Genomic DNA, 27,815 nt, shown 5'->3' on the forward strand with positions numbered 1-27,815 from the left:
TCTTACACTCAACCCGCTCACTTGCCACGTTGCTTTTAGATTCTCCACGGTGCCACTCCTGCTGAGCCTTGGAGCCAGTAGATTCATGCTCGATCAGTGTTCGTAGTTTTGTCCATTTCCTCTCCCTCGTCCAGCACCTAATCGCTTACTTCATGATGCGAGTGCACAGACCAGTGGCAACAGTCTTGCCACCCTCACGGATGTTGAATCGCTGGCCAACCTCAATAGCGTTAGGGTTGGTCAAGGTCACAACCATCTCGACGTTGTCACCAGGCATAACCATCTTGCCATTGGCGTCCTCAGTACCTTCAGGGAAAGTCAAGTCGACAGACTCATCGGAAGTTCGAAGGAAGAGCTGGGGGCGGTAGTGCTCGTGGAATCCAGTGTGACGGCCACCTTCCTCCTTGGTGAGGACGTAGAGAGAGGCGAGGAACTGGGTGTGCGACTTGACGGTGCCAGGCTTGCAGACAACCATACCACGGCGGACATCCTCACGGCGGACACCACGGATGAGAAGACCAGAGTTGTCACCGGCCTGAGACTGGTCGCAAGACTTCTTGAAAGTCTCGATATCGGTAACCTTGGTCTTGATGATCTCCTTGCCTTTACCGACAAGCTCGATTTCCTCGTCACGCTTCAAGATGCCACGCTCGACTCGGCCAGAGACAACGGTACCACGGCCAGAGATGGAGAAGACATCCTCAACAGACATGAGGAAAGGCTTGTCCAGGCTACGCTCAGGGGTGGGGATCCACTCGTCAACAGCAGCCATGAGCTCGTCAATCTTGTTGTTGCCAATCTCGGGCTTCTGGTTGTTCAGGGCACAGAGAGCAGAGCCCATGATGACGGGGGTGTCGTCGCCCTCGAAACCATAAGTGCTGAGAAGCTCACGCATCTCCATCTCGACAAGTTCCAACATTTCGGGGTCGTCAATGGTGTCAACCTTGTTGACGAAAACAACAATCTTCTGTACACCGACCTGTCGGGCGAGCAGCAAGTGCTCTCGAGTCTGGGGCATCTGACCATCGGAGGCAGCGACGACAATAATGGCACCATCCATGTTGGCGGCACCAGTAATCATGTTCTTGATGTAATCGGCGTGACCAGGGCAGTCGACGTGGGAGTAGTGGCGGTTCTCGGTAGCGTACTCGATGTGAGCAGTAGAAATGGTGATACCTCGCTTTCGCTCCTCAGGGGCCTTGTCAATGGCACCATACTCGAGGAAGTTGGCCAAACCCTTCTCGGCCTGTCGCTTGGTGATGGCAGCGGAAAGTGGTCTAAAACAAAGGTCAATATGGTAAAATTTCGCGGGTTGCAGAAGCCCCGTGGTCCTACCTTTCCGTGATCGACGTGACCAATTGTACCTAGAAACCCATGTTAGACTCGGCCAGCTTTACACAAGAGAACACTTTGCCGTCTCACCAATGTTGACATGGGGCTTGCTTCGCTCAAAGACGGCGTATGAGCGGTAAATGTTGAGCATGCCAGAGGCAGCTTGGGGCTTCATGGCTGACTGAAGGGGGTTGACACGGCCATTGCGCAAGCCGTGTCGCGCAGTCCGCAGGAACGGCGCAACAGATCTAAAAGCGGCAGACATTGTGAAATAAACCGATAATTAGGAAAAGAATACACCGATTGAAGAAGAGAAGGAGTGGAGGATGGATGCAAAAAGGGGTGACAATGGCGACAATGGTGGAGGTGCAACTGCACTGGACCGATTGGAGATGTCTGGTTTGGTCGCTTCGAAATTTTTATGAGCTCCAATCGTTGGTACGTACCTAGGTAGCTTTCAATGGCCCAAGGAGGACCAGGGCCACTTGCTCTCGTGTGGTCGTGGCGCGTGGCATTCATGGTGTCACGTGATGCTTCTGTCAGGCACCATGATTTTGTTCCTGTCTCTGATCAGCTTGTGAGACCAGGGTCTTGCACAAGAGGCCACAGCCAACTACAGTACAGCAAACCCGAGGCAAAGCAATTGCGAGACATTTGAATAAAAGAGAGCGCCTTGCCAAGCTCTAATATTTGTTCCCGTTCTCAATCTAAATACATGATTATTTTCCCTGAATTATTACTTATATGCATTATATGGTTCCTGTCTCATTGACAAGAGCAGGAATGCTTGAATCATCGAGTGCGGCCGTCAGATGTGAGACGACCAAATGTCTTTCGTCTTTTAAAAGTTGACTCCCAATTTGAAGCCTGTTCGCGAAATTCTCGCTGCAACGATACCAGTTGTTCCGGCAATCATAAAGGCTCCAGCAAATGCCTTCAATCCATTCACACCTGCAGGACTTTGAAGAATGGCACCAGCAATTGGAGCAGTAACCAAGCCACCAACAGAACCGAATAGCTGGCCGATGCCGTTTCGATAGCCAACTTCTTCAATCGGTGAAATTCTCGCCACCAGGGCCCCCATCAGCGCGATATAGGCACCTGAGAAGAGACCAAACAAGAGAACAAAGGCTACAGTTGCAGCATCATTCTCTCCTCCGGGAATCCACAAGCCCAAAACCCAGATACCTGCTCCGTAGCAGGCAAGCGAGAAGATATTAAAGAGTCCAAATTTGTCAGCAAGAAGGCCGGAACCAGCACGGCCAATCAAACTGTTCCAGGAAGGTTAGCAGCTGTTATACACGGAGAAATGGAGGTGGATTAAGAGGCACGTCACAAGCTTACCTTGCAGCGTTGTAAAAAGCGACCAAATTCTGTGCGAGGGATTGGCGCATTCCCTCCGCCTTGGCGACAGTAGGCATATAGTCTATCGGGGTATAGAGACCAAACGGAACCAATGAAAGACCAATAAGCAACAACAAAAAGGTCTTCTCGTGGAATGGGCGAGCCAAGAGTTCTTTCGAAAGCTTCTGACGGCCGCCACTGAGGTGCCGAGCCTTGATAGTGAGGTTGGCCACGATGAGGAGGGCGAGGATGATGAAGGTAGCACTCCGCATCGCCCAGCCATACCCGATAGACTTGATGAGGTTGCTGAGCATGATGGGAAAGATGACGCCCCCTACACTGGATCCAGTAGCGAAAATTCCGAACGCTGTACCGCGGCGTTTCTTGAACCAGCCGCTGACTGATCCAATGGCTGCCAGAAAGGTGGCAGAGACGCCAATGGCACTGCAGAGTCCTTGTGAGAGCATAAACTGGTAGTACTTTGTCGACAGTGATGCCATCATCAGGCCGAAGACGTGCAAGAAGGACCCAACAAGAAGCAGGGAACGTGGGCCATATCTGTCAAAGATTCTCCCTGTGAACGGCGACAAGAATGACATGAGGAAAATTTGCATTGACGGAATCCAGGCAATTTGACTCGACGTATAGTCCTTGAGCGGTCCCGTCTGGTAGTACTCTTGAAAGGTACCAACACCTGGTAAAAAGTCAAGTGGTTAGCAGACCGCTTGTTGGCACTTGAGGGCTAATGGCATAGAATTGAATTGTACTTACTGTTAATCCAGCCATAGCTGCAAAATGAGACGCACCAGGCTCCCAGCACAACGAGCCAGGCTTCTAAGCCGCCATCGGGAAACTCATCGTCATCGTTGGTTGAGTCGCTGAGCTCCTGGCTCGCGTTTTCAACATCACGACGGGAAATCTGACGAGAGACTTGGCGAGAGACCTGCGAACCTGTTTCAGCAATCCATTCACCTTGTACCATAGCCGCGTCCGACTCAGCGATTTTTTGCGTACAGCGACTAGCTGTCGGCGCAAGGGTGTCTAGCCCCGAATCTGCACCATCCGAAGCCTTGGTGACTTCAAACTTTTCGTTGAACCTCTCAGTCATTTTTCCTTTTAGGAAGACCTGTTCCCCGATGTTTCGTTTTGGTGTCAATTGGGGAAAAGAAAAAGACGGAGAGAAAGACGGCCTTCGCCCGAGAAAGCGGAGAGGGTCCGGGGACGACTTTTAACCAAGAATTTAGGGACCTGCAACCTTTTGCCGGCCGGCGGATAGCATGCCAAAACTGTTACAGGATCAGCCGTTTTGGAACAAGAAGGCGCCGATTACAAACCCACTTGGCATGTTGGGCCGTCGTGGACGCTGTCTGTGTGGGGGTTCATGTTTGCCGTTTCGAGGTTCCGGTTCGTTAGGGAATAGATGGCCGTCGGCAATACGGTCAGCTCCGCCGCTAAAAACTTTGCCGTTGACTCACTGGAGGAGAGGTCAACTGGTGCCTGAGTCGTGGGATAGTGTCTAGTGGTGCCAGGCCCTTGTGCTCCTGGTTAGTTGCCATTGAGGTGTGTTGGCCTGCAGCTAAGTTATCAAGCAACTAGAACGAGATCCCCACTTGCTCCCAGCAGCGGAGACCGAGAACGGAAGAAAAGAAAGCAGACTCTTCCATCTCGTTGTACTGACTTACATGGAGAACAAAGAGGTTGTCATTGTTGCTGCAGAATTACTGCTGTCTCAGGTCGACAGTACTGTTTTGGGACACAGCAGATACGCCGGAAATAACCTTGAACCCCAGCATCCTTGGTTTTCTCAACACCAGGCTAGTCACCATGGCCTTCCTGCATAACACTACATGGTGGCGCAGGCTAACTCATACAGCTCATCCTGGTATTCAACCATGCCCGTAGAAGAAAGCACCATTGACCCTGATGTCGTTGCTTTAGCATATCCCTTTGGTGTCATTCCGATATTAGACATTACTTGTGACATGCCCGGAAAGGCTGAGCTTCTGGCTTGATCTTCGGCCGGGACACGGAAGCCATTGCGCCACCGGCAAAGTCGGGGCAGCCGACCAATGGCGGAAGGGAATATCCAGTCAGGGATTGGTCTGGCTGTCTCTGGCTGGTTGCACCGCGGCTCAACCACACTGGAGGCTCCGGATGCCACGTCGAGACACGAGAGAAAAATTTACACCGTTGCGTGAAATATCGCAACTCTCATATACATCCTCATTTCACTCAATTTCTCACAGTCCATTGCATTATCTACGCAATTTGACAACTCTAGTTATTCCTGCATATCAATTGACCCTACCAGTCTCCCTTATCTGAAGCCGCAAGCCAAGGGATCCACCTGCAACAAATTTCTGTCAACTTCATCTCACCTACCTCAAGTCAAGTCCAGGACAAGCACCTACTCCATCAACCCTCTTGGCACAAACGAACAACTCACCTCGCCTTCAACTCCGCCATCATTCCCCCCTCAGAAGCATCAACTTTACCCATTCATCCCACGCGCCAGTCCCCATAATGGACCACCAAGCACAACCCGTCGACACACAACAGCCACCTGCGCTCAACCTCCTCGGCCAGCTCATCGCCCGTCTCTCCGAGTACGGCCAAAATGCCACCAACAACATCTCCCAAGGCTTCAACAACATGTCCCCGCAGTCATGGATACGCGTCATCGTCATTGCAGGTGGATACATGCTCCTCCGGCCCTATCTCATGAAGGCCGTCACCAAGGGCGCCGTGGAGAAGATGGAGCGGGACGACAAGAAGGAACGCGGCGAGGACGGCACGCTGCCTCACCCGGAGCTCACGCCCAATGAGTACCGCGGCATCAAGGACAAGTTGTATGCGGATGATGAGAATACCGGCGGTGATGGCACGACGTCTGATTGGGGTCAGAAGGCGCGGGTGCGGCAGCGGAAGATGCTGAGGGAGCTGCTGGAGGAGGATGAGAGGAGGAGGGCGGCGCTGGATGAGGATGCTGATATCCAGGAGTTTTTGGAGGATTGAGGTGGGCTTGGCGTGGGGATTGTGTAATAGTATTGAGATTGTGTTATGAATTCATGGCGTTTTTGTGTGGTGTGCTTTTGGACTATTTGCTTTGGGGGGCGTGGTTCGTCTTGGCTTGGGATGTGTTTGCATGGACTGGAGTAGTGGGCTACAGAAATGAGGTGATTGGTATGAATGTACTCCGGACAGGCAGATTTATTCTTGTCGTGCATACGATGGTGTTGATATAGGATGGGAGGTGTTATCTTGGCATATTGTCAATCTACCCGCTGCATGTATTTCTCGTGAAATGCTACTTGCTGGCTGAGTGGTTAAAACAAGTACAAATTAAATTGTTATCTACCTACCTAGATAGGTACTTGAGTTACAATTGTCAACGACTGCAGATCAGCAACGCAGTGAAACATATCTCGTCATGAAATTCCTCCATTCTGTAGGGTAGTAAAAGATGGCGCCAAAGGTAAGCACGAAACAAGGCGCAACGCAGCCCAGAGTCTCAAGTGGGGTCAATTCGCGGGCCGTCCGTTGAGGGGTTCGGGGACATGAATGTGTCTCGCAGTCTTGGCTCATTGAACAGCACAATAGCCAAGGCTCTGTATCTTTCAGGTCTGATAGCTCAACCGTCAATGTCCGGATCAAAGGATATCTCTGCAGTGCGATTAGTGAAATTTGACATGTCGTTCTGCCCCAAAGTGCCCCAAACCATGCAGAGTTCTTTGTCTTGGACTCTTGGCTGTCGACGGGATCCTCTGCTCCACCAACTATGTCATCGCCACCTGCGGTTGGCTGCGCCTCGACAAGCATAACCGTTGCTGTGACCTTGGTCTGACCAGACCTCTTGCTGCAACCTGATGTGCATTCTCTGGTTCCGAGCCAGTCATAAATCGGCCCTTGTCCCAGCTTGTGTGCCGCGAACGACTTCATCAAGGTCAACTTCTTTGTTTTTCTTCACCGCTGGCACTTGCGTCCTTCCCTCCCTCTTCAGCCTTGGACGCTCCTTCCCAAGTCATCTGTCGCATCCGAGGACCAGGTCCTTTCTCGTCTTGAATCTTACTGGTCGGCTTGCTGAAGAGTCGCCCGCCGTCATTCGCTATTCGTCACTTGCCAGCTGCGGGAGAGCAATAGCTTCTAATCTTGAGACATCAGACACCAGACCGACTGACCAGCCTCGTTCGTACTTTGACCGCACTTGGCGACACCGTGGTGCAGACACAGGTCGACGTCAACAAAGAACTTGGCCTCGGTGCCCCTCGACCCTTGGATCTTGATTTAAAGCAAGCTGCAATGCCTCTTACGTAGTGGAACCCTTGGACAGACATTCAGCATGGGTGACTCGCTCAACATTCAGAATATGCTCGAGACTGGCTACTTTACCACGTCCAGAGCTCGCAGCACTGGCCCGTTAGTACTAGCCCTGGTGCAACTCCAGCTCGCGCAAGCTCGATCCAAACAACTGACCATGCTGACCTATCAATATAGCTCCGCCTCCTCTTCCTCTTCTCGACCCCCTCCGCTCTCACATTCTGCGCCCTCAGAACCGGTCCCGCCACCGGTCCCTGCCCATGGCCGAGTTCCAAGAACTGTATACCTTGCGCCTGCGCCGGAGCCTCGAAGGAAGCGGCCACCACCACCCACAGTTGAAGACGAGATTGAATCTCTTGCTAGGGAACATGGTTCACCTGCTGCGACCTTCGTATCTGAAGAAGAGCCGCAGTCCAGAGGCAAAGTCAACCAAGACAGTTTGATGGAGGATGTTCCTGAACATATCTCTGAGAGAAGATTCGTCCTCGTTCCAGATTCGGCTAAGAAATCGACACCCCTTGCAAAAGATACGCCCAAGACAGAACGGCAACACGATGTGCACACCCCAAGGGACCGTAGTTCAGCTCGGAGATCCCCAAGACCAGAAGACGACCGCGGACCACGAAGAGATGCGACTGGCAGATCACGTTATGGTCCGGACCGTCGAAAGAGCCAGCAGGAACTGCCGACCATTGATACCGAGCTGGACGATCGTCGTCAGCCTGAGCACCACCGAACTAGATCGGCAGCCACTGGCCCTCGGCCGGACTATTTCGAGCCTCGTCAATCGCGCCCCTACGGTGACCAGCTATTATCTCCGGATATCATCCAAAGCGGACCCAAGGGTCGCGAAAAGAGGTATCGTGGCATGAGCCAGTCCTCGGGAGGATACCACGGGCGCTCACCGTCGAGTTCAAGTCATCAGTTTGAAACCAGTCGCGACTCGGACCGTGATTACTACGGAAAAGAACGAGCATCTTCGTCGGCAAGACGCTCTAATACCGACCTGGAGAGTAGCCGACCTAGGAGGAGAATGACCAATGACGTTGATCCTCGGTATCGTGACGAGTATTTGTATCTTAGAGGTGATAAACGAGATGCTTCGTATGAACGATCCGATCGTCCCAAGGTCAAGCTCTCCCCGCGTTCGTCTCGGGATCCTAGCCGCTCCGGAGATGAATACTCTCGAAGTCCTCGCGGCTCTGGCTATCTGTCATCGAAGCCAGTGATTGTTCAAGATGAAAAGCCGTCGGCTCGACGGGATAGGAGGGACAATGGTTCTGAGCACATTCGAGCTTCCTCTCGAACTAGTACCTTCCCTCTGATGGCAGGAGCGGCAGCGACAGCGGCAGCTACGACAGCTGCAAATGGACAGATGGCGCGTGACGACTTAAGAGACGTGCCAAGAGAGCCGCTCGCAAAGTCACCTCGCATGACGGCACAGATACCGAAGGAATCTAATACTCAGCTCCCATATCCAGACGACGATTTTCCTCCTGGGGTTGGTCTTGGCATACAAGGGAGAACTGCAGAAGGCAAACAGCCAAAAGTCGCTGACTTGGGTGCCGTGTCGATGCCAGAACCCTCGCCAACAGTTTCCACTAATCCAGGACGCTTTTTCGACTCGAGTAGTGAAGTACCAGCAACACCATCGACGACGGCCGCAACTCCACAGAACTGGCAACCGCCAGCCTTTGACCCTGAAAAAGATGGTGTTCAACTCGAGCGACCAATTGGCACTTACAGACGATATTCTGAAAACCATCCCAAAGATGTATCTGATAGTTTACCAGAGTGTCCCCGTCAGAAGCCTGTTGCGGGCAAGGTAGATTGGCTCACCCTCCCGCACACCAACTTCAACATATGTCCGACCTGCTACGACTCAGTTTTCTCTTCAACTGAATATCGCACCTTTTTTAAACCAATGCTTCGACCATCAGATGAGCCAATTTCCTGCGACTTTGGTGTCTCTCCATGGTATAGGATAGCGTGGTTGCTGACTGTCAAGGACAAGATTCCTGACCTGCGGCTGCTACAGCAGATTGCCACCATTGGTGCCACATCCAAACGGGAGCCATGTCCGGGTGACCAAAAAGCTACTCGGACCTGGCTCACCGTCAAGGATCCCCATACTCGACAACCGGTGACCGACTTTGCTGTTTGTTATCAATGCGCCAGATCAGTGGAGTTGCTGCTACCAAATTTGACTGGTGTCTTCGTACCAATTGATGCGAGGGCAAGCCAAGATGTCTGTGCTCTGCACTTTACGCCGGAGCGACAAGAGTTTGTTTTGTTCTTTGATGCGCTCGAAACTACTTCTGATAAAGCTCTTGCGGCGAAGCAACCGCCCAACGTGGATGATCTCGCGCGTGAACTGTGGCACTTGTCTGTCGGCTCCAAGTGCCGGGAGGACAGTCCAGTGATAGACGGATACTGGCATACGATGCAGTTTTTGCCCCAGTTTACGGTGTGCAGCAACTGCTTCGGCAACGTGGTTAAACCGAAACTCGGAGACGGAAATGTCATTGCACGGAACTTTTACATGAAGGCGCAAAGGCTACCAACGGCTACATGCCAGCTCTACTCAACTAGAATGAGGGAGATTTTCAAACGATCCTGCCGAAGGAATGATCCTAAATACCTAGAAGAAAAGGTGGTTCAAAGACGACGTATAGAGAAAGATATCTATGAGAAATTGGTCAAGCTAGACAGAGCAAATGTGAGCACTTCATGGAAGGAAGAACAGGTGGAGAAGCTCGTTGAAGAATGGAAGAGATGGGAGTAGAAGCAGTAGAAGGGGTGATATATTGGTTGGCTTATTTAAAGTATCTAAAGCCTGATGATGTAGCATACGTTATGACTTGATGATGATATGACAGCATATAGTAGGACTCGGTAGTTTGGGATATATATGAGCATTTTGGCCAATGGCTGTCTGATGATCCCAGCACCAACGACGAGGTTCCGAGTTGAATGTGAATAAGTGGAGAAGCGGTTGACCGCACAAACCCTGCTACAGTGCCAAATAAGGCACACTGTGCCAGAGCACGGTCTAAGTGGGACAGCATCCAATCAGATATCGGGACTGTGGGCTCGCTTAAGGTACGTACCCCAATTCTTAGGGCCCGCCCACCAAAATTTACCAAGGTCAAAAATTCACTCTGGCGAAATTTATCACGAGCCCGCCGGAATTGCAACCTCCATCCATCCCCAAATTTCACGCCGCTCGACAACAACGGTAAGATTTTGCTACCCCCCCGCTCCTCGCGCAGCGAATCTCAATCTTTTTCTGTTTCGATACTAATCCTGCTCCTTTTTGTCTACAGGTCCAAGTCCCCCAACCGTCACAATGGCTTCGCGACCTACCGTCTCTATCATCGGCAAAGATGGTGCTCCCACGGGAGCTACCCACCCCGTTCCTGCTGTCTTCACCAGCCCTATCCGACCGGATATCGTGCAGCGGGTTCACACTGGCATGGCCAAGAACAAGCGCCAGCCGTATGCTGTGAGCGAGAAGGCTGGTCACCAGACTTCTGCTGAGTCTTGGGGTACTGGTATGTGTTTGACGGATTTTTGAGCGGCATGATGTTTGTCTGGATGTGGATGTTTGCTCAGAGGGAAGAGATTGTCTTTTCTTGGAGTTGGACTGAAGCAGTTGGATGGACTGAGCCGAGCTTGAAAATTTCCACAGAAATTGCGGTTTGGAAGCCAGAAAAAACTGACTTGGATAGGTCGTGCTGTTGCTCGTATCCCCCGTGTCTCTGGTGGTGGTACTCACCGTGCCGGCCAGGCTGCCTTTGGTAACATGTGCCGATCCGGTCGTATGTTTGCTCCCACCAAGATCTGGCGCAAGTGGCACGTCAAGGTCAACCAGGGCCAGAAGTACGTATATCTCTGCTCATAACGTCACAACTTCCAAAAACTAACAAATTCAGGCGCTATGCTACCTGCTCCGCCCTGGCTGCCTCCGCCGCCGCTCCCCTCCTCATGGCCCGCGGCCACGAAATCATGACCGTCGCCGAGGTTCCCCTCGTCGTTGACTCAGCCCTCTTCGACGCCGGCTCCATCTCCCGCACCGCCCCCGCCCTGGCCCTCCTCAAGGCCGTCGGCGCTGGCCCCGACCTCGACAAGGCCAAGAACTCCAAGAAGCTCCGCGCCGGCAAGGGCAAGCTCCGTGGCCGCCGTCACCGCCAGCGCCGCGGCCCCCTCGTCGTCTACAACCCCGAAGTCGACGGCAAGGAGCTCGTCACCGCGTTCCGCAACATCCCCGGCGTTGAGACCTCTCCCGTCTCCTCTCTCAACCTCCTCCAGCTCGCCCCCGGCGGCCACCTCGGCCGCTTCATCGTCTGGACCTCCTCTGCCTTCAAGGCCCTGGACGAGATCTACGGCTCCACCACCGAGGCGTCCGCCCACAAGCGCGACTTCTTCCTGCCTTCCAACGTTGTCTCCCAGGCTGATCTGACCCGTCTGATCAACTCTTCTGAGATCCAGAGCTCGTTGAACGCTCCCAAGGGCGAGGCTGTCACTCGTCGCTCTGCCGTGCAGAAGAAGAATCCTCTGCGCAACAAGCAGGTTATGCTGCGTCTGAACCCTTATGCGTCTGTGTTCGCTAAGGATTCTCAGAAGAAGCTGTAGATGGGTGGAGGCTGACCTTGCTGGGTGTGCAGTGGGGTTGGAATGATGGAATGTGGTTGGTTTTTATGGCCTTTTTCATTTGTTTCGGTATGTCGAGGCGTATTTTGGTCTCTGGAACGTTCAGCTCTTGAATGAAATGAGATGATTGACTTTATTTGCGTTTTTGCCATGAAGTGAATGTCTTGAGTAGTCTTGAGTATGCGGCCGACTTTGATAGAGTCATAGAACGACGTTACATTGCCAGTGGACTTGAGTGATGCTGTGTTTAATGTGAAGTGTTTGCTCCAGGCCCATGAATAAGTCAAGCCATAGCCTTAGCAAATTAGTTGACCCAAGCAGAAAAGCGGCATCTACATCTGAGGGTCTGCCGTGTCGCGTTCCCAGGTAATGTTACACAGCATCTGCCACCAAACTCAAAATGCCGCCGACGTCGCCTCGATGTGGTCCATCTGTCCGATTGTTTATCCCTTCAGATGCATGCCCGCCTCTCGGCACAAATGTTCCTTTTTCCGTTTCTATTCTTATGCCTATTGAATCCATTGGACCTTGTGTTTAAATATACGATCAGCAAATGCGAACCCGTCATGATTTGTCATGGTTGGCCCAGCCCCGTCCCGATTCCTATTGTCATATATCACTCTTTCGTTTGGTAATATTGATGTCGGTTGTGCACCAACCTCAGCCGGGGATGGGCAGGACACGGCACGGCTCAGCATTCGGTTGGTTTTGTCTCACCATAATTCCACATGCCAAATTATCGCTCTGCCATTGTCGGTTGATAACTGACCACGACGAGCATAAATGGGGGTTGCATTCCACTGCAAAAGGCCCAAGCCAGAACCACTAGCTTTCTCATAATAAAATCTGGCCACTCCGTCTCCTCACTGCCTACGTTCAACTACTTTTTCCAACATGAAGTTTACTACAGCCATCATTGCAGCGAGTCTGCTTGGGGCTTGCCACGCGGGCACAAAGCCAGGCTCCTGCCTCTACCCGTCCGAATGTGTAAGCACTGGGACATTTCGCTTCTTCAAATACCTGGCTAATGAACTATTTAGAACAAGAGCACATGCGATGATGGCGCGTGTCAACGATGTGTATGCGCATGGCTCGTCTTATCCTTTGTGTGGTTACTAATTTTCAGTAGTGCGGTTCTCTTCCGGATCCCATGGTGCGACGTGAATACGGGCTGTGCTATCCACGATCGGGTCTTCGACGTGAGTGCGGTTGCTGCTATTACATCTTTTGAGGCAGGTGCAACATCGTTTGCGTTGGCTTTGTACTTTTCAATGGCTGATTTTTGATTTATGAAAAGATTGGTTGCGCATCCCTAGGCCTGGTCGGAGGCTGCGAGGAATGAAGATTATAAGATGCAAAAGTGAGTTTCCATGAAAGGAATGAGAGGGAACAAACTTTTGTATTATGACTAAGGGGAAAAGCTGGCAAACTGTACAACGGGGTAATCTTGGCGTTATATAGTAGAGCCCTGAGACTACTTAAGTAGTAAACTTAAGCAATTAAGGGAGCTGTGAATTGTCTGGTGTGAAGGATAATTACGTGACTTCCTTGACAGGTTCCGTGGCTGGGCTAAGGGGTCGCGAGTTTTACGAAATTCGACAACGGAACTTGGTATACGTCTCTATTGGAAAAAGTACTCAAAGGATGCTGTGTCTGGACATCAACAAAGCCATTCGTTACATTTCACTAGTCTACATTGTGGTCTATGCTTGTGACGTTAACCTCGTTCAAGGAACCACTTCAATGCCACAGATACAACAGATAGCTAATGAGAAGACCAAGTTTACTAGAATTCAAAGATCAAAGCAATTATTTAAAAATTTCAACCAGCAAACGTCTATCCAAAACCACAACCGTAAATCCTCTCATGCAACCAAATCCAATCACACTTCTAAACTCAACCGCAAACCACACCAAACTCATCCATCAGACCCACGTCACCAATAATAACCCAAACCTCACAACTCCATCTCACCCCAAATCCTCTCAACCTCTTCAACCCAAGCATCAATCATCCCTCCGCCCCCAAATACCCCGTCCAACACCCCTCCTCCATACAATCCCCAAACGCAGCAACAACCAACACCGGCGGCAAAGCATACAACAACAACCCCCTCGGCGGCCTCAGCGCCCGCTCCCCCGACAAATATCCCTGCAGATACACCACCGGCAGCGTAGCCACCGACGAGTACACCAAGTTTGGAAACATGCCTGTTCCCAGCCAGCGTCGTGGTATGATTGCGTTTCGAATCACCATTTGTAGGAGCAGACGGAGGGTGAAGCAGAGCCACCAGATGAGAGTGCGCTCGTAGTCGGTTATGCCTGGTGTCTCCATTTCGACTGCGAGAAACGCGGGGTGAGGTCTGTGCAGAACAAAGAAAGATAAAAGAAGACAGCCGAGAGTGTAAAGATTTATCTGGGCTATATATGTACTTGGTTTAAGGTTGGAATGCTTATTGGTCTGTTGGTTGGAAGTGCTGACTGATCGTCGTTTATGGTCAGCGTGCTGATGCTGATGCGGTTACCTAGTTTGGCGAAACTGTGCGCCTTGGAAGATCATGTTGCCACTGTACGTCCATTCTAGCATGTGTCTGGTATTTTTGGAAATATATACTTGGCCGCTTTTCAAATTCACAGCAATTTTGGCCACATGCTTCAGTCATCCCACCCTGGCGCGTATTTGAACCCCAGCTCTTCAAGTGTAGTTGCCTTACAGCCCTGCTCCTCAAACACCTTCTTCGCCTTATGAAAAATACTCCTCATCCAAAACTTCTCATCTCCCCACATAGGCGGCTCCTTGGCAATCGTAGAAGCAGTCACAGCCCAATCATGAAGCTCATTCAAGTACACCCCGTCCTGCCCATCAGCCATGACATGCAGTTTGTCACCCGCCTTCTCCTCAGCCTCCCTATTCCAGCGCAGCATCTCCGGCTTCGGCGGCATATGCAGACGGTTCGACCAGACTGCCGAAAAGACAGCCGCCTGCGCCTCCGAGATGGGAAACGGAACAATCTTCATGTTCAGCACGGAAAACACAATGGTCGGATGCTGAATGAGGAACAGGTGCTTGTACAGGCCGTGAACGCACGCTCCATTCGTGATGATGTCTTTCTCGAGGTCTTTGAGGAACGGGAGTGAGTACCGGAACCCTGTGCAAAAGACGATGGCGTCAATGTCGGTTTCCACACGGCCGTCTTTGAGTCGCACGCCGCGCTGGGGAATGAGGAACTCGTCAATCTCGGCAATCTCCCGACAGCCGATGTGGTCGAGTTTTTCTTGCGGCGTCCCGTGTCTGACGGACAGGAGGGTTTGTCCCTTGGACACTTTGTTGATTTGGTAGGCGATGTCTTGGCCGGAGGGGCCGTTGCCGACAATGATGGTCTTTTTATCGCGGAATGTCTCGGGGGAGTGGTAGTTCTTGGAGTGGATGATGACGGAGGGGTGCGCTGTGTGAAACTCGCTGATGTTCTTTATATTAGGGACGAAGGGCGTAGAGTAGTGTCCGTTGGCTACCACGACGGCATCAAACACCTCGTTTGTAACTTGGCCGTTGGTAGTTGACTCGGCTACCACGTGCCATTTGTCCTCACCGTTTTGAGGCCGTAACAGCACGCTTTTTACCTGGACGCAAAACCGGATCAAGTCTCGTACATCCTGGGCGTACTTGACGATGTAGTCTTGTATATCGTGGCGGCCAGGATAGATCCACGACTGCGGCAGGAATTCCAGATCCGAAAAGTTCATGAGCGGTTTGGGAATGTTAGCATGTAGTTGGTCGTACATGGGCGATGGGAATATGGGTGTCTTCTCGGGTGGTACACGGACTGGGCTGTCCGGAGGGTAAAACGGGTTGGTTTGTGGGATGGGATTCGGAGCTGGTACTACGGTGTTGTAGTTCCACACGCCGCCGACCTGAGATTGTTGCTCAAAGACAGTTATCGTGTCAAATGTGCCTTGGGCTTTGAGATATTTCGCGGCCGCAAGACCGCAAGGGCCGGCGCCGATGACGGCAATGCGCTTGACATTGAAGGTTTTGGGATATATAGAGCCCATGTTTGAGAGCAGGTGGGTGTGAATTAAATGACGAATACGATGCAAGTTGACCAAAATATTTAAATAAATCTCTATATGGCAAAGATGTTTAAGCTAAACTCATGGTGAAATGTTCAGGTTGGCAATTGGGCCATGAAATGGTGTGACTCTTCAGCCCATGCTCTGGAGTCTGGAGCACCGGCATTGCTCAGTGCTCACTGCAGCAAGAAAGCAGGCTGGGGGGGGGGGTCCATTCTGTTGCGTGATGCTCGGATAATTGATGCACCGCTCTATACTTAAGTAGCGTAGGAAGAAGGGAGCATACCTAGGTACTGCTAGGTACTCCGCAGTAACCAAAGAATGAGGCACTTGGTACTACCAGACTCTCTTTGTAAGAATTTTAGGGCTTCAATAGTAAGTAGTAAGTACAGTACGGAGTACTGTAGCCTTTGTATACCTATCAATACTACAGCCGCCCCTAGGTGTACAACCGTTGTAAGCTTAAAGGAGACGTCTTGTACGACTTTCACTTTGACTGCATGCCAACAAGAAGACCAGACCCAAATTGGTAGGGCTTGGTAGAGCTGGTGTCCCCAGAGAGTAGAGTGCTCACTGGATATCGTCAGCCTCATTCTGCAGGCAGTCAAGTGTGATTAACCCAAGCACAATGACAGAGACAGGGGGTCCGACCCCCCTGTTTGTAGCACACGGAATCGTAGCCGGCCTTGGAGCAGCAAGGACACCCTCTCACGAACCCCACAGGAGCACGAACAGAAACACATTGGACACTCACCATCCTCAACTTACATGGGCTCCACAATTGCATGAACAAACTGTCAAGTGGTATAAAGCATTGCTCTGCCCTCACGGCATCTTGGTGAAATCTCTCCTTCTCCCACTCACATGCTCCGCTACAGGTTACGACTGGCTAAGAAATAGGCAGTTTGAAGGTATATAGAAGAGTACAACGACAAAGGGTAAAGAGGAAAGAGCGGTTTTGCCGGAAAGCCCTTCAACAAAAGCTACCTAGGTACGTGGCTCGGTTGGTAAAGTACTAGCACAGCAAGAAGTTTCTTGTGGTAAGTATAATATTTTCTTTAGAATCGATATTACCTAGTTAGGTCACTGAACTACCAGAGGATTAATGGGAGAACACTGCGATGCTAATGCGCGGGATGAAGTAGGTGTAACCAGGAGCTGGAGTTCTTGGATAACGGATATCTGCAACAGTAGATGAACGGGCTTACACAGGGCTTGCAACGTTGGAAGGTAACTTGACGCGTGAGATAACAGCTAGTTACGTTATATATCCCAGCGTAGTGGTCGCAATGCAGGGCACGACCCAAATGCACTTTAGCCCCCAATTTATGACGGCCTTTTCTCAGAGAGATGCAAATTATGGCTCCTTTAATCGTCCTGGCAGTGAGGTAACTCCGAGGGCGCAATTAGCTGCCGTGAACGGCCAGGCCCAGGAATCATACTTAGCGGCTCAAATGCCTAGGGACGTGGACCATGGCAGCGGGAGCATTAATTCAATCACGTCTCACGCGAGGAGCTGCATCTGTAAACGTGCGTACCGGTACATTCAAGACGAAAGGGATTTGGAAGATTGCCATATGTGGGATGATGAAAGCATTGAAGCAGTCAAACGGTACCTAGCTTCGTACGCTGATATTTTGACCTTTGTGAGAGTAACTGTGTTCGAGACAGTAGAAACCGAGCCCGATGGGGATACCCCCATGAGGAAAATATGGAAGTTGGAGGAAAAAGCGAGATACCATCTCAGCACATTTCCCGACTCAATGACAAGATTATATTTGGAACGCTTTCTGGTGGACTTTAAAGAGTTTTATGCACGACAGTAGACCCATCGAAGCTGGGACTGATACTCATGTGTTTATGTATTTGCCCGAAGAAGCTGCAAGTTATGTGGACGCATTTCTGAGAGATAATTCGTATGACTAAAGCAGAACATACGATGAGAAAGGTGGATCAGGTAAAGGGACAAGGGATGATTTGATGGTCATGATGGTTTGAGTAATGTCTTTGGTACACAGATTGTATGTATGGTCGCAGAAATGCTTTAATGATTTTTTACTGTATGATGGGTACGCCCAAAAAGTTCTCTGAAAGTTATTCATTACACAAGCTGCTCGTCTAATTTGACTGCACTGATGTTGTCTGAACACGACTCGCGAACGACGTAGACGAATTCTCTCACACCGCAGATATTTGGCAAGTGATTCCCAGCTAGGGGTTCAGTACTAGCATGTGTTCACATAGATCCTGCACACATATACGGGAGATGTTAGTACCGCCAATTTTACAAAGCCCATACCATAGCAAGTCATGGATTTCTGCCATCAAGTCGGCCACGATTGCCCCCCGCTCTCTTCATACCAATGGTGCGCCAATATACTAACTATGAGCCATTCTATCTGTATAACTACATGTGCGGAATGCTTATTACCGACATAGATCAGCCCTTGAGGGAAAGGCAATCCTTCGACGGCGTCATCTGCCATTACGCACAATACCAGCGCAAGCATAACAGCAGTTTTGGACCGTGGTGAGAGGCGTACGTAACACCACCTGACGCACAGGGCAGTGAGTCGATGGACTGTTCACCGAATTCTCGGTGTCGTACTCGCTGGACTTCGTCTGTTGTTGCAGCAATTGCGGTCGCTTAGTGAAGCCCGATCCTTTTATAGGTCCTCTATTTGCGTTTGCTACTGTTCACGGAACGGCGCAAATGTCCGTGGAGTCACAGTCTGTTTGAACCCCGTTGAGTCTTTCGCCCACTGGGAGCATGTTGGCTTCTTTGCCCGCATCCCCTTTTTGAAGAGCATCTCCCAGGAGGTAGCTCGCTGGCCTTTCCCACTCCCAATACGGCTCGCCCATTTGGACCAGGTGTTTCCGGATCACAACTTGAACAGGCTTCATCTCCTTTCCAGTAACTTCCCCATTTGGACCATACTTTAGCACCGGTCCCAGTGGCGGCTTGGGCATCCATGGCCACTGCACCCACGAATCCATGGGTTTAAACTCCTTCTCCTTTCTGTTCGTAACCCATGCATCTAATACGCTCCGAAATTCTGTAACATCGCTGTCTAGCATCACCTCGGGGTGCTTTTGCCACTCCATCTGTAGTAGTGCCTCAGCGTCTTGTTCCTCGTGAGGAAGCTCACGGAAATGCTCGTCTAGAGTGATAATCTCGTACAAAGTAAAGATCACCCCCTTGATATCATCCCTATGAGGCGTATAGTGCTTGTCAATCATGATTGAGTAGTTGAAGTCGAAGATTCGAAGGTTGTCTTCTTCATCAATGACGATGTTCCGCGCGGCTATGTCTTGATGCATCATGCCGTACTGGTAGTTCAGGTCATCTACCACAGATAGGAGCTGTTCGAACCACCGAAGACGGAAGGGCCTAGTTGTAGCGTTATTGTCTTTTAGTGTGCCGCCAGGAATAAAAAGAGTGGTGAACCCGACAATCCCGCCAGTTACATTATTGAGGACGACGGAGTCGAACGGAACAATATGCGGATGATCGCGAGGCAAGCGGCTCCAACTGTTGAGTTCATACCAAGTTCGGAACATTCCGTTCTCCATGAACCAGTACTTGAACACAGCCTTTATTATCGAGAACCTCACCAACACACGGGGACCCTGGGTACGATACTAGATCGACTTGAGGCGCTAATCGGTCTACCTCGGTCAGGCTTTCTAAGTAGACCGTCTTGACAGGAAATGGAAGCTCCAAGGCAGCCAATGGATGGCTGTTGACATACCAGGTCACGTCGTCTTCCTCTTGGTTTGTAGACATGGTAATGGGTCCATCCGGTTCTGAGAAGCGAATTCCGTAGACTCCATCGCCAAGTTGGTCGACATTTTTTTTTTGGAGCTGTGCCATACAGATATCTTCTGTGGCCTCAACATCTTCAACTGGAGCTGGCGGAGTATATGTGACTGAGAAATGCCTCCGCTGGTCTAGATCGGTGATGTGCCAAGTGTATGGGCCGCCAGTGATCAAGTTGCCCGAGCCTGCCCAGAGCCGCTCTTCAGCGTCGATCATGTTCTGGGCGTTGGCAGATAGTGAGAAAATGGCAAAAAGGAACTGACAGCAGAAACGAAATAGAGTCTAGGACGTAGACAGGTCTTCATACTTGTATGTCTGTGGTCATAGCCCAGTCCCCACATAGATGTGACGAAGAGCTCAGCTGATTTTCTCAAGGCAGGACGACATGGAGTCTGCCAAGCTTGGTTCGCCCTGTTAAGCGCCGAGGCCTGGGAGTATATGACCATGACAGACTTGCGTAGGCTTCTGAACTAACCAGATCTTTAAGCAGAGTAGCACCGGCATCATCGCCATCTACTCTGTCTGGCTAAGCAAATCTTGGGGACCGCGGCAGGAGCATGCATTGTCCCTAACTAGGGACAAGCAAGCACTCATCAACTTTTCGGCGGAAGATAGTAGTTGGGCCGTGGAGCCTCCACAGTCATTCGCGGCATGTCACTGCCAGCTTCGGATACCAGACCGAGTCTCACACCAGACATGATCAACGTCGACAATTTTCCCAGATCCTAGTTTCAAAGACATACCTGCGAGCTTTCTTTCAGCGAATGTCTTCCACTCAGTCAGGTGACAACTTCTCACGCTGCTGTAAAGGTCGGTTGCCAAGATTGTCCATAATTATCAGATGATGGCGTTTGGATGGGCACTGAGACGTTTGACAGAATTGCAGGCAATCAATCAACAGCATTCGCGCCTTCCCCACCAATTTGGATCTGCCACTCCCGCTGACACCTGGCAGTCAGCTGGCAATCACCCGCCTTGGCTCATCCCCAACCAGGCGCATCCCACAGGTCAGAGTCTCACCGCCTGCCTCTTGGAGCTCCACATCACTTCTCGCTGCTCACAGCTTTCTAGCCGCCATTGGGAGCTCCAACGTCAAGCTCCATTTTCGCAAACATCACGACCAAATCTACGCGACGACAACTCCCACCTGTATTTATCGACATAGCGCAACGTAAAGGATGCTGATGGTGGCCCAGGCGATCAGCTTGACAACGCGTTTTGTTTGCTGATATCACCCACATGACCTCCATAGCTGCCTGACATCTTCATCGCCATCGTCATGGCAGACCGGCCGCCGTTAGAGGCGCTCCGTGAAGCTGTGCCAACTCCTATCGCGCAGCTCGGCCCTGAAATCGACGATGCAAAGTCTCGGGCTATAGACGGCGTTGTTACCGTCACTTGGCCATACAGCATTGTCACGAAATCGATTGCCTTTATCCTCGCCGAACACGACGTCTTGATAAGACGGAACAACGGCCAAATTCGAATCGAATTTCACGGTGCTTCTGGTAAAGCTTTTGCGGATGCCAATGTCGGCGGTGGCGATCAACTGCGCATAAGTCTGGATGGCGCTCAGTGGACCAGGAATGGGACGAAAGCTGGCTTGCCGGCTGGATCACTTGAATGGCAATTGAAATTCACTAATCGACTATTACTCACTATTCGACGAGCCGAGTCGGACGATCCAGATGTTATTGACGTTAATGTGCCAGAAGACGATGCTGATAGATCGTTGGAGCTGCCTTCGATACCGCGCATCACTCCACCAGTTGAAGCTGTCGGTGTGGAAAATGAGGTTGCGAATTCGATGCCCTTCGTGCGACCTTCTACCGCAACGGTTTTATCCAAACGACTTGCTTCCAATACTTTTGAGCCAGAGGAATTTGCATCGCCAGCATTCATAAAAAGAGCCAGAGTTTCATACGGATCGCTGTTTGAAGGTGACCTGGACCTGTTTGGGGATGAAAAGGGAAGGAAGAAGAAGAACAGGAGAAAGTCGCGGTTCAGTATGGGTAATACAGTTTGGAGATACAGCAGCCGGTCTCCAAGTCAGGAAACCAAGGAACCGTCAGAAATAGGGAGCCTAGAAGACGAATCAACGGCTGAGATACACGAGACTGCCGTGTCCAGCTTCGTGGCCCCGGCATCGCAACAGTCCACAATGGTTGACGAGGGATGCCAAACACAGGAACTCGACTTTAGTCCCTCCATGCATGTCCAGGTCTCGGCTGAGGCGCATTTTCCAGGGCAACAATTGGCCGCATCACCGACAGCAGGATATGCCATCGACAATACGACACATCTTCATACTCCATCGAGAAACCTCTTCGGAAACTCGCAATCACACCACGAGGTCCCTGGGGCGGCCACAGAACACATGGATTCGCACGTCCCTACCTCCCAACACCACCATGGGTTTGACCTGGGATTGCCGACGACACATGTGGAAATGGCGCCAAGTGCCTTTGCGAGTGTGTCAGGGCCGCCTGATCGCATAATAGCTGAGGCACCGACTCCCGAAGCGGTTGGTGTTCATGACTTTCCAGGTGTCACCCTGGCAGACCACCCTTATGCGGAGCCTGCGCCGCATCACGACCCAAACCTGCACTTTCATGAAGATATTCATTCCACTGATCACGTATTTCAACACATTCCTCACCAGGAAAGTGACCCATGGCAGCCAGAGGCTATATCATCGTATCCCCCCGTGCCCAACCAGCACCAGGACCAACACCATACAGTGGCAATAGACAGCTCCCGTGTATCGGCGGCCGATGTGAGTCGCAACACAGATTTCTATCACCCACAAACGGCGGAGGAGGAAGAACAAACATCCCACACCCATGAAACCTTTTCAAGGAGAGAAGAGGTTTTGCCTGACGCTGAAGAAGAACAATACGACTCCGAAGACGACGGGGGAGACATCAAGGGCGAGGACTATGATTTACGAAACTACGAACACACTCGGGATGATGACGAATCTGAGTCAGAAGAAGAATCCGATGCCCCAGGAAGTGATGTTGAACAGCAGGCTGTAGACTTTGAAGAGGAAGAGGATGGTGATACAAGCGAGGAAGAAGAGGAAGAGTACGAAGAAGAACCGAGCGCACAACAGCGTAGAGCGATCGCATACCGGCGGCAGGAGGAGTTTGAGGCATCAGAGGATGGCGCGTCGGCGGAAGATGATTCTGAGGAAGAAGGCGAGGATGATGTGAATGGATATGACGAAGACGAAGATATAGAGGAAGAGTATGACGAAGAAGACGAGGAAGAATACGACGAAGAGGAGGAGGAAGTCGAAGAGCCACCACCACCCCCTCGTCGCCCAGCAGAACCTGTATTTATAAGTCTACTGTCCGATTCGGAAGAAGAGGAAGAGGAGAAACCGGTTCCAACTAAAGCACCACAGGAAGTGCCGGCGGATGAAATGATGCACGAGGATGATGAGGATATCGAGGAAGAGGCGCACACATCTGAAGTGGAAGCAGCTGAACAAGATATTGATGAGGCTACAACCACCCACCAGCCTGAGAGGGATGACAAGACACAGGCGGAGGTTGACGAGGAATCTGAGCCAGAGGCAGACGAGCCTATGGATGAGCCGACTCAACCAGCCACCGCGGTTCAAGATGCTGAGCCAGAAGAGATTATCGAGCCGCAGGAGGAGCCTGACGCCATGGATGTTGATGAAGCCGCCTCAGAGCCAGCTGGTCATGCTGACGTTGAAGAAAGCAAAACACGCGATAATACAGCTGTCGAGGATGTTAAGGATGCCCCCGAAATAGAGGCCCCTGCGGAGGAGGATGCTGCAGAAGTCTCAGCAGCTGAAGAAATCGAGGAAGCTACTCGCGAGGCAGATGTCGAAGAGCAAGCAGATGCACAAGAGTCGTCCGCGCAGGCCGTTGAAATGCCAGAGTCTGTGCCAGCTGTTGACACTCACGAGACAGCTGCCAAACCAGACGAGGCAGCTGCAGAAACAGAACACGAGCAGTCGGATTCACAAAAAGGCGAAACCGAAGATGCAAAGCAAAACAAACAGCTCCCCACACCGATAGAAACACAGTCACCAGAGAAAACAATGGCACAGCAACCAGCACATCAAGAGGACGATGACGATGCCGCCGCCGAGGACCAAATCATGAGCGAGTATCGGGAGTATCAATCCCCTACTACCAAGCGCCCAACAGAGCACGTCAAGCCGAGCACCGAAAACGAAGCACCAGAGCCAACACAGTCACAAGAGTCTGACGTCCTCATCACAGTCAAGTCCCTCCGCAGCCACTGCCACAACAAGTCACACTCCATCGACTCTACATCCTCCAGACGCGACGATCCCAGCATACGCCTAGCCCAAGCCAGCTCGCAAGCTCAAGATGAGCCCTCTCAGCCAGAGCAAGACGCAACACAAACCTCACAAGGCATACGTGTAACCCGCAGCACTAAATCCGACCGAGACCCAAGCATTCAACTTGCCAAAGCGTCCGCCGAGCCATCTAAACCAGATGAAACGCCCTCTACAGTCCGCGTCACGCGCAGCATGACTGAACACTCGGAAGAACACCACCACCAACCTGGCGGAACATCCAAACGACCTGTTACGCCTGAAACCCAGCATGACGAGGTACTACAGTCGCCGTCCGTGTCAGGTTCCTTCATCGAAGACGAGTCACTCTCCGCACTGAAGCGTCAGCTCCAACGGGACCTGCAGACACAACTCCCAGACTACATACCCCTCAGGTCGCTACGCACATCTCTCAACAAAACTACGGATATCCTCGCCGTGGCTACGTCTACGCCTCCGCAGCCGCATCGTCCTAAACACGGCCCACGGGATTACATGCTTGAACTTAGCCTTACGGACCCGTCGTCCCCTTCAACAGTGATCATCGCAGACATTTTTCGTCCGCACCAGGCTTCACTGCCTGTAGTTCACAAGGGGGATGTGGTGCTGCTGCGTCGTGTGACGGTGGTGTCCATGAAGGGGCGCGGTTTTGGCGTGAGGGTCGGTGATGCGTCTGCGTGGGCGGTGTTTGAACACGGCGATGAGGAGATGTTGCCTCAGATTAAGGGTCCGCCGGTGGAAGTGGCAGATGAGGAGGTTGAGTATGCAGGAGGGCTGAGGAGGTGGTGGGATGCGCTGGATGATAGGGCTAGAGGGAAGATTGATAGGGCTACGCGGAAGGTTGTTTGATATACCCGATTTTACGAAGTTATGACTACAGCAGAGTAGCTAGGCATGTGAAGAATTTACTTTGCATAATGGATGTGGGTTGTGAATAAAGCCATGACATGTTGTGCTGTTTGGGATTAATGAACTGGCTAATTTCTTGAATCGCACATGCTTGCTCACATGCAAGATATTGTCCACACGAACTAAGTACCTGATACTTGCGGGAAGTAGATCCGTTCGAGATCCTAGCCCATTCACTAACACGTGTGAAGCACATCATTTGGAGAATGCGGGGACTCCGATATAACTTCGTTGCTGGTCTGGGGCTCCGATGTGCGGAGAGGATGTGACTCTGTGATGGATTTATGGGAGATGTCGGAAGTGTCTGGCCAAGCAGACGGTTTGTGGCAGTTGAGGCTTATGGGTGGGGCCGAGGTTAGTTGAAACGGGTAACCGTTCGAAGACGCTACGTTTTGAAGGGTTCCGTAATAGACGGGATGAGGTTTATTACGTTCAGTTAGTTTTCCCTTTGTTAGTTAGTTGTCTTTCAGTGGGGGGATAATCCTTGGCGCAATCTGCTTGCCATTTCCTCGTTGAGTCAGGTTGTGATGCGGTTGGATCTACCTGGTAGTTGGTGGATTTGGGTCGTACTATTTCCGTAGTCGACCAGTTTCGTTTCTAGAGCTTTGTGAGACTTACAGTTATGAGCTCAGAGCAGGCTCGGTATGTTGTCTCAACTCCTTTTTGTTGTGATCTGTTACCATGATGTTGGTTAATTGTCATGTCTTTGAGGCTTTGGTTCCGAGTTGATGTGAATGCTTGGCAATGCGTTAGTTCGCCTTAAACTTGTTTTCCTGCCTCGTTAAACACTCGAAGATAACAACTTGGCATTCCTTTCCAGCAAATTGCCTTCATGTCTTTTAAACGCCAAGAAGAAGGTTATTTTTATGAATGTTAGCTCGTGGAAATTGACTAGGGTTGTCTCAACTAACCTCAGCTTTGGGTTGTGAGCCCCGCACCACGTAGCCAATCTTGTATGGACTTCACTTCAATTCTGACAAAACCTTTTCTCTACCCTAGGCAAAAAGAAAATGAGGCTGGAGCATTTCCTCCAGACAAAGTGGTCATGGGTTTAGCTTCTTCGGTGTGTCAAATACCCCGATGGCCCAGACAGGAAATAATGGGGGATAGCAATGCGAGGAGAGATCCTGATGGGGTGTCGCCTGACAGATCGGTGTTGAAATTTCAATAACCAGTTTTTCTTCAAACTATTTCAAGGAGGCACAAGTGAAGCTATCATGCGATCCACGAATCTATTCAATCTATTGGCCTTGTCGATACCCGTGCTAGCCACAAAACCCCGGGTTTCTGTCGGTGAACTGGTGGATGTCAGGGTTCCGGTGGGAAAAGATGTTCAAGTTTCCCAGGAATCCAACGCGAGTATCATAGCCAGACAGGACATATTTGGGGGCTTCAACCTTTTCGCACGAGACTGCGATCCGGGTAGATGTAAGTTCGGAAAGCCCACTGTGCCTTCCTGTGTTCCTTTTATGCTGTTCTCGCAACTAACAGTTAAACAGATCTCTGCCCCGATGGCGGATGTTGTAAAACCACTCAAAACTGTGTTGGAGACGGATGTTGCGACAAGCCAAAAGTAGCCTGCGGCACTGACGGGTGCTACGACCCCGCGGAACGAGTATGCTGCCAATCCCGAGGTACGACCTGTAGACTAGGATATGACTGCAATGATGTTCAAGGATGCTGTCCAAAGGGATTAAAGCCATGCGGCGGAAGCAACGAATACTGCTACGACGAGAAGGATGAAAAGTGCTGTGAGGATAATGGAAAGTGTGATAAAGACGAAACCTGTGTCAAAGGTGGCTGCTGTAAAGCTCTGAGCAAGCCTTGTGGCAAGAAGTGCTACAACGTCGTCTTTGATATATGCTGTACGGACGGTGACGATGCATGGTCTTGTCCGAAAGGCGAGAAGTGTTGCGCGAAGTCGAAGGGTTGTTACAATCCAGATACCGAAACCTGTTGCTCAGCTGGAGCTTGCCCTGATAGCGGTAGCTGCTGTGACAAAGAATGCTGCAAATCGACCGAGACATGTGGAATCAACGGGTATTGCACTGCAACGCCGACTTCCACCACCTCCACCACGTCAACGAGCAGTTCTACCAGCACGACAACGGCTGGAGGAGACAGTGCCGGCGCAGGTGCACCCGCGAGCGGGGGAGCTCCGAATGAAGGAGCCTTCGGTCGAGGCAATAACAATATCATACTGGCTGCGGCGCCTATTGCAGTGGCCTTGCTTTTATGATCACCAATGGACCAGCAGGACATGGTCCTTCCTAGGCGAGGGATCGTTCATGGACATAAGCCTTTGCGATATTACCGCGAAATGCTATTCTTCATGATGGGGCCAATGTAGGCTTGTGGAAGTGGACGACTGCCGCGTTCGCTAGGGCACGCCTAAGATATGTCGGTTGGTTGACCAATATCTTAAGCCCAGCTCGGGCTAGCTACTCTGATAGATTACCTGAGTGACAAATTGACTGCTCCGTTCAAGAAACGGACCTTATTGCTTGTCTGATCCTCAACGCGGTAATCACATGGCGTTTATTCATGGTCTGACTCGGTTATCATCTCAGTATGATCGTCCAATTATGACGGGCCCTATTTGCCGAATGCTTGCCATTAAGAGAGATGTAGGCGGATCGAGCAGCTGATATGACGCATGGTTCTGAGGGTAATAGATCGTGATATGGTGCTTCATACGTCTAGCATGTGAAGAGCCTGCCCCAGTATGTACGAAAGAGTCAACAGGCGTGACTGCAATTGGACCATGCCGTAGCCGACGGCCCATCACGATGCGAGTGCCGATTTAGTCCATTTCATGGAGGTTCTGCCGAAGAGCCCGGGCAAGAGGCAGGATTCATTAGACTCTGACAACTGATTAGGACATCACTGATGAGATTGCAGGTCCTAGAAGAGCCATCAGGTTGACTGTGTCGATTAATGTGGTGGTTGTATGGCGGGTCAGCGGATAAGCATGCATCGCTGCCATCAAATGAATCAATCAATCCTAGAAGGGTTCGATACACAACA

At 51.1% G+C, this 27,815-nt stretch overlaps 9 protein-coding genes across 9 annotated transcripts; 5 read left to right on the forward strand and 4 right to left on the reverse strand.

The window, feature by feature from the left end:
• Positions 1 to 145: 145 nt before the first annotated feature.
• On the reverse strand, positions 146 to 1,597 carry VFPPC_05659 (elongation factor Tu, mitochondrial precursor; the record flags this gene model as incomplete). The annotated part of the gene is made up of 3 exons (XM_018284817.1): positions 146 to 1,252; positions 1,336 to 1,364; positions 1,423 to 1,597. The coding sequence occupies 3 exons, from the start codon at positions 1,595 to 1,597 to the stop codon at positions 146 to 148; spliced, it is 1,311 nt and encodes a 436-aa protein (XP_018141695.1).
• Positions 1,598 to 2,173: 576 nt separating this feature from the next.
• On the reverse strand, positions 2,174 to 3,784 carry VFPPC_05660 (monocarboxylate transporter; the record flags this gene model as incomplete). Its single annotated transcript, XM_018284818.1, has 3 exons — positions 2,174 to 2,603; positions 2,677 to 3,370; positions 3,448 to 3,784. 3 exons carry the CDS (start codon positions 3,782 to 3,784, stop codon positions 2,174 to 2,176), a joined length of 1,461 nt encoding a protein of 486 aa, XP_018141696.1.
• Positions 3,785 to 3,953: 169 nt separating this feature from the next.
• Positions 3,954 to 4,196, forward strand: VFPPC_16206 (hypothetical protein; the record flags this gene model as incomplete). Its single annotated transcript, XM_018293959.1, has 1 exon — positions 3,954 to 4,196. One exon carries the CDS (start codon positions 3,954 to 3,956, stop codon positions 4,194 to 4,196), a length of 243 nt encoding a protein of 80 aa, XP_018141697.1.
• A 1,003-nt stretch (positions 4,197 to 5,199) lies between these two features.
• VFPPC_13886 (trafficking PGA2 domain-containing protein) lies at positions 5,200 to 5,691 on the forward strand (the record flags this gene model as incomplete). The annotated part of the gene is made up of 1 exon (XM_018291658.1): positions 5,200 to 5,691. The coding sequence occupies one exon, from the start codon at positions 5,200 to 5,202 to the stop codon at positions 5,689 to 5,691; it is 492 nt and encodes a 163-aa protein (XP_018141698.1).
• Positions 5,692 to 7,015: 1,324 nt separating this feature from the next.
• VFPPC_05663 (proteinrelated to ser/arg-related nuclear matrix protein) lies at positions 7,016 to 9,778 on the forward strand (the record flags this gene model as incomplete). The annotated part of the gene is made up of 1 exon (XM_018284820.1): positions 7,016 to 9,778. One exon carries the CDS (start codon positions 7,016 to 7,018, stop codon positions 9,776 to 9,778), a length of 2,763 nt encoding a protein of 920 aa, XP_018141700.1.
• Positions 9,779 to 10,342: 564 nt separating this feature from the next.
• On the forward strand, positions 10,343 to 11,628 carry VFPPC_05664 (60S ribosomal protein L4; the record flags this gene model as incomplete). The annotated part of the gene is made up of 3 exons (XM_018284821.1): positions 10,343 to 10,547; positions 10,725 to 10,875; positions 10,929 to 11,628. 3 exons carry the CDS (start codon positions 10,343 to 10,345, stop codon positions 11,626 to 11,628), a joined length of 1,056 nt encoding a protein of 351 aa, XP_018141701.1.
• A 2,673-nt stretch (positions 11,629 to 14,301) lies between these two features.
• On the reverse strand, positions 14,302 to 15,699 carry VFPPC_05666 (thiol-specific monooxygenase; the record flags this gene model as incomplete). Its single annotated transcript, XM_018284822.1, has 1 exon — positions 14,302 to 15,699. The coding sequence occupies one exon, from the start codon at positions 15,697 to 15,699 to the stop codon at positions 14,302 to 14,304; it is 1,398 nt and encodes a 465-aa protein (XP_018141702.1).
• Positions 15,700 to 18,414: 2,715 nt separating this feature from the next.
• Positions 18,415 to 19,753, reverse strand: VFPPC_05667 (protein kinase-like domain; the record flags this gene model as incomplete). Its single annotated transcript, XM_018284823.1, has 2 exons — positions 18,415 to 19,311; positions 19,391 to 19,753. 2 exons carry the CDS (start codon positions 19,751 to 19,753, stop codon positions 18,415 to 18,417), a joined length of 1,260 nt encoding a protein of 419 aa, XP_018141703.1.
• A 1,063-nt stretch (positions 19,754 to 20,816) lies between these two features.
• VFPPC_05669 (telomere end binding protein) lies at positions 20,817 to 24,728 on the forward strand (the record flags this gene model as incomplete). Its single annotated transcript, XM_018284825.1, has 1 exon — positions 20,817 to 24,728. One exon carries the CDS (start codon positions 20,817 to 20,819, stop codon positions 24,726 to 24,728), a length of 3,912 nt encoding a protein of 1,303 aa, XP_018141705.1.
• Positions 24,729 to 27,815: the final 3,087 nt, after the last annotated feature.

Source organism: Pochonia chlamydosporia, chromosome 5 (assembly GCF_001653235.2).
Source record: "Pochonia chlamydosporia 170 chromosome 5, whole genome shotgun sequence".
Classification (NCBI taxonomy): Eukaryota; Fungi; Ascomycota; class Sordariomycetes; order Hypocreales; family Clavicipitaceae; genus Pochonia; species Pochonia chlamydosporia.